This window comes from Limulus polyphemus, unplaced genomic scaffold (assembly GCF_000517525.1).
Source record: "Limulus polyphemus unplaced genomic scaffold, Limulus_polyphemus-2.1.2 Scaffold10131, whole genome shotgun sequence".
Lineage (NCBI taxonomy): Eukaryota > Metazoa > Arthropoda > Merostomata > Xiphosura > Limulidae > Limulus > Limulus polyphemus.
The window spans coordinates 12,163-18,344 of record NW_013675741.1 but is presented as its reverse complement, the minus strand read 5'-3'; the positions used below and the strand labels follow the sequence as shown (position 1 = coordinate 18,344).

General features: G+C 36.6%; 1 protein-coding gene across 1 annotated transcript; it reads left to right on the top strand.

The window, feature by feature from the left end:
- The first annotated feature begins 3,352 nt into the window (after positions 1–3,352).
- LOC106476251 (DNA-directed RNA polymerase II subunit RPB1-like) lies at positions 3,353–4,195 on the top strand. The gene has a single exon (XM_013936916.1). It carries the CDS (start codon positions 3,353–3,355, stop codon positions 4,193–4,195), a length of 843 nt encoding a protein of 280 aa, XP_013792370.1.
- The last annotated feature ends 1,987 nt before the right edge of the window (positions 4,196–6,182 follow it).

Below are 6,182 nucleotides of genomic sequence, written 5' to 3'. Positions count from 1 at the left end.
GGTCCTGAGGCACTGCTGGTCCAGCTTTGGAAGGGTCAGAGTGGCCCTGAGGCACTGCTGGTCCAGCTTTGGAAGGGTCAGAGTGGCCTTGAGGCTTTGGACTTGTCGTCAGCTGGTTGCCGATTCGACGCTGGCTCGTGTGGTGTTTTTCTGTCTTTGAGCAAGACATTTATCCCACTTGTTTTAATTTAACTAGCTGTATGAGGGGTACCTAGCTGTTAGCTGGGGGTTAACCTGCTAAACGATAATGAGCCTGTAGTACTGGGGTAGCAGAGGAGGAGCTGGTTTTCTTTGAAAAATATGTTAATTTTTAATATTTCTGTATGATTTTTAACACTTGATTTAATAAAGTAAAACAAAAATATGTGAAAAACTGATAAAAAAGCACTTTTTCTTAGAATCCAAGATAAACCGTTTTTTTAGTTTGTATCTTGGGAAGAGGGAATAATCCAGAATATATATTTTTGTTGCAAGTACTAACACTAGGAATTTTTCGTGGCGAACACCAATATTTCAGTCTGAAATAATACAAGTGTGTGATTAATCGTGTTACTGTTATGGTGTTTAAGTGTTACTTCAATGTTGAAACTACGGACAGAAAGAATGTCAAATATTTCACGGTAATCTTAGAAGTTTTTGGTTGTCTTTTTTCGGAGTGGTGACACAAGAAACACATCTGTGGTTTTGGTACGAATGTTTTCTGGGTGTAGACGTCCCTAATGTCCCTCTGATACACTAGAGCGTAGGCTACTACAGCACCCACCACCAACTTTGGTGTTACTTTTGCCTGACGGAACAGTGGGATTTGATCGTCATTCTTATAACGCACCGAAAGCACCAAAATCCAAAGTGCTTTTTTTTTGAGGCAAAGGGTCGCGAACCATGAATAGTCATATTCACAGTCTGTGAACACAAGTCACTAAGCCACGTACGGGAAATAAAAAAGACCCAGTTATTACGTAAACCTACTTAGTTTTCTGAAACTATTTAAAAGGAAAAGGCTTAGCGAATACGTAAAAGTACGTAATTTTTCGACTCCTATTTACAGCTCCTCCAGTGGCACAGCGGTATGACTGCGTACTTACAACGCTAGAAACCGGATTTCGATACCTGTGGTGGACAGAGCACAGATAGACTCTTGTGTAGCTTTGTGCATAATTACAGATAACCAACCAACCTACGTACACGGAAAAGGCTTAATGAATACGTAAAAATAAACAGTTTTCCGATAGGAGGTGTCAAGTTATTAGCATATATCTAGACAACGAAATATTTTACGAGACGTAATAATTGAAATATGAAATGTAAACATGCATCCCGTATTGACACATAAGGTTTAATTTTTTCTTTGTGCTGTTGGTAGAAACGTTATATATATATATTTATAATAATATAATACAGTGACTCAGCAATATTCATACGACATTACAGAAATCTAATCCGGTAACAGTTGGTGTTGTTCTAGTCTTAACATGGTATTTTCCGAATAATTCTGATGGTTATAAAAACAAAATTAGGCCTATAATCGTGACAAAAATTAGGCTAAACTCAAATTTCTTTCTCTCGTTCTTCTGAAATTGTCCATTTCAAAACAGTGATGTGTAAAAGTAACTTTTTATATATGTTTATCTTTTTTTGTCACTGCTCGGAAGGCTATTGGTTCATTGCCTTAACTCATCACTTGGGCTAGAGAGTATAAGACCAAAGTTAATCAGAAACCTGTTTATATATATATAGTACAATAGCTATAAAGCAACCGTATACATTCTGGAAACCAGCGAACCATGGTGAAAACTCGTGACAAAAATCACTTTAGACTGCGGAATTTATTTTTTATGAACCTGTACAATGTCACATGATTTTTACCATATATTGTTAAGCCTACTGAACGGTTATATATGTTAAAAGTAGTTTTTGTTATTACAGACAAAAATATAGCTTTCAAATAAACAATTCTGCCAAAAAACGTCTAGTTAAAGATGCCTGGATTTCTAAACAGTGATACGAAAACGGTTATACATAATGTATAACACCGTAACATATAAGCCATAGATTTGTAAAAGTACTCTCTAATACTAACATCACTAACTACAATACTGGAAATAAGTAGTCATATTTTTTTGCTGTCAGTTAATTTGATATACGGTAAGTCCTAGCTAGGCTAAAAGATGTGAATCTTGTTTCCTTGACAACACTGACCAGATCCGATAAGTAATAAAACCAATCTATGGCTAAAAGCACGGATACAGAAGGATGAAAATCGTGTTCTTAATCTTCTGAGTAATGAGAAAGAAGAACAGCTCCGTCAGTTTAGTAGCGAGCGTAGTTCACTGTGTGCATGTGAAGTATATTACATATATCATGGAAATACAAATATAATACAGTCTGCACTTGTAGGGAGTTAACAAATATTATGTAGACTTTTACAAATAGGCTGCGTAAACAAGCAGTGGGAGTTATGTCAAAATGATGCGTTTGGAACAATAGTCTTGAACTACTTTTAAATAACAAAGCTTTGTTAGCTCGTGCTAGAGCGCGGACGTACTAGAGGCAAACTACAAGGTTGTTTGTGATAGTATTATCCTAAATCGTGGTAAACAGACATACGCTTGCCTAGTACCCGTACATAACAGACGTATCTAAGTAAACAGAAGTATGTCTGACTAGTACCCGTACGGAACAGACGTTCACTTAAACGAATTAAGGATAACGTGTACTAACTGAGGTCGTTAAAAGACCACTCGTATTAAATTTCTATATTAACAGAAGTGAAAACAATAACATTTTTTTGTTTGTTTATTATTTGAACGACTCCTAATGTGTCCATGGGTTAACCAACGAGACTAGAGGGAGGGCAGCCACCCGGTGGAACAAGAGAATTGCCATGCTTTGAATCGAGTAGTGGGGTTGACTTTCACTCTTATAACGCATCCGCAGCTGAAACATTACATCATATTCGAAGCGTGCTAACCGCTAATACACGCCAGGCCCTTTAAAGATACAGTTGATGAGAACGTAACGACCACTAATATACGCCAGGCCCTTTTAACGATACAGTTAATCAAGACGTAACGACCACTAATATACGCCAGGCCCTTTTAACGATACAGTTGATGATCAACTGTATCTTTAAAGGGCCTGGCAGTGTATTAGTGGTCGTTACGTCCTGAGGACGTAACGACCACTAATACACGCCAGGCCCTTTAAAGATACAGTTAATCAGGACGTAACGACCACTAATATACGCCAGGCCCTTTTAACGCTACAATTAATGAGGACGTAAAGACCAGTAATACACGTCAGGCCCTTTTAACGCTACAATTAATGAGGACGTAAGTTTTGTAGAAGACGTATGGTTGGTTTTGGTGAAAGAATAAATTCTGAACCCGATGTTACTGTAATAATGTTAATGTTTGGTCATTATGAACCCAATACACCAACTTATGAACCCAATAAACCAACTTATGAACCAAATACACCAACTTATGAACCCAATACACCAACTTATGAACCCAATACACTAACTTATGAACCCAATAAACCAACTTATGAACCCAATACACCAACTTATGAACCCAATACTCCATCTTATGAATCCAATACACCAACTTATGAACCAAATACACCAACTTATGAACCCAATACACCATCTTATGAACCAAATACACCAACTTATGAACTCAATACACCAATTTATGAACCCAATACACCAACTTATGAACGAAATACAGTAATTTATGAACCCAATACACGAACTTATGAACGAAATACAGTCATTCATGAACCCAATACACCAACTTATGAACGAAATACAGTAATTTATGAACCCAATACACGAACTTATGAACGAAATACAGTCATTCATGAACCCAATACACCAACTTATGAACGAAATACAGTAATTTATGAACCCAATACACCAACTTATGAACCCAATAAACCAACTTATGAATCCAATACACCAACTTATGAACCCAATATACCAACTTATGAACTCAATACACCATCTTATGAACCCAATACACCAACTTATGAACTCAATACAGTAATTTATGAACTCAATACACCAACTTATGAACCCAATGCACCAACTTATGAACTAAATACAGTAATTTATGAACTCAATACACCAATTTATGAACGAAATACACCAACTTATGAATCCAATACACTAACTTATGAACCCAATAAGTAGCTTTTAAGTGATTCATGGACATTCGAAGCGCTTCATAGAGCATATCTATGTAGGTTTTGGTGCAAAATACCCAGCCAATTTTACTGTAGACTTGTGAAACAATATCAACCCAGCCTATTTTACTGTAGACTTGTGAAACAATATTAACCCAGTCAATATTACTGTAGACTTGTGAAACAATATTAACCCAGCCGATTTTACTGTAGACTTGTGAAACAATATTAACCCAGCCGACTTTACTCTAGACTTGTGAAACAATATCAACCCAGTCAATATTACTGTAGACTTGTGAAACAATATTAACCCAGCCAATTTTACTGTAGACTTGTGAAACACTATTAACCCAGCCGATTTTACTGTAGACTTGTGAAATAATGTTAACCCAGCCAATCTTACTGTAATATTGTGAAACAATATTAACCCAGCCAATCTTACTGTAGACTTGTGAAACAATATTAACCCAGTCAATATTAAGACTTGTGAAACAATATTAACCCAGTCAATATTAAGACTTGTGAAACAACATTAATATTAAACAAATTGGAAGTATTTGATTCTGTCTACAATCCTGAAATCACTTATTTTGTTTATTATCAATATTTGTCTTAACTATTTAAGTCGCTTCAAGAATAAATCTGCTTTCTAAGGTGTTTTTTTTTGCCCGAATGTTTTATTATATAAGAAATGTTGTAGTTTTAGGGCTAAGAGGTTGCGCCATCTAGTGAGCAGACAATGAAATATTTTGTGTATAACGAGGTTCAATAACACTGTCAAAGGCGTGAAAGTTTGGCCTTATACGTTTAAGGATAAAAACTTAAAAGACGAAAGAAATAATTATAAAAAAAAAAAACGCACGATAAGATATAATGAATCGGTTTGTGACATTTGGGAAAATAGTTCTTTTAAGATGGAAATTAAAGTCAAAGTGAGGGAAGATCTCTGAAGACAACGTATAGCAGCGTCACCATCCGAAGAGTGAGCCTCCTTGTCAAACAAATAATGATTCACGTTGGTAACAAGAGTACATAAGCAGCGTGGCTGTCATTGAGCTAATTAGTTTCTGTTCTTCAACAAGGCAGAATCTATAAGTTCGTCAAGGGAAATGCTCGTGACAACTAGTGTTCTTTAGGATCGGTTTCTCTTTTCAAGGAAGAGGGGAATCCTTAGAGAATTCGGTCGTTATTTGCTATGTCAGTAGTTTTCGGATAAGAATAACAAATAAAGAGACGCGGGAATTGATCATTGGGGATATGCGGAGTGCCCCCGAGGTTCTATTTTCTCTCGCGCAGCTTTCCAAACTTTATTTCTTTCGATTGAGAAAAGATGGTTGGTTAAAATTCTGTGGAAGGTATGTCTATAATGTGATAAATATAATAATTAGTTTCTCTGAATAGAAACTAACACAAAGGATTCTACAATAACTAGCTTTCGCTGACTAACTTCTAAATTTCTTGTTCAGTTCTCCCTGCGGCCCTATGGTGAGCTTGATTAACATAGCACACACAGCCTATCGATCCCGGCGGCTCTATGGTGAGCTTGATTAACATAGCACACACAGCCTATCGATCCCGGCGGCTCTATGGTGAGCTTGATTAACATAGCACACACAGCCTATCGATCCCGGCGGCTCTATGGTGAGCTTGATTAACATAGCACACACAGCCTATCGATTACATTTGAGATAAGACATAGAAACCATTTTTTCAGAACATGTATTATTTAAACTTTTCTTCTATAAACTATTTCACAAAAATTGGGGCTTCAGCAATGCAAGAAAAAAATTCCCAAACCCCCATTTTTATGTGTTCAAACTCCCTTCGTCAGACAGTAAAGACAGTGTTCAAACAACTTTCGTCAGACAGTAAAGACAGTGTTCAAACACACTTCGTCAGACAGTAAATACAGTGTTCAAACACACTTCGTCAGACAGTAAAAACAGTGTTCAAACACCCTTCGTCAGTAGTAAAGACAGTGTTCAAACACCTTT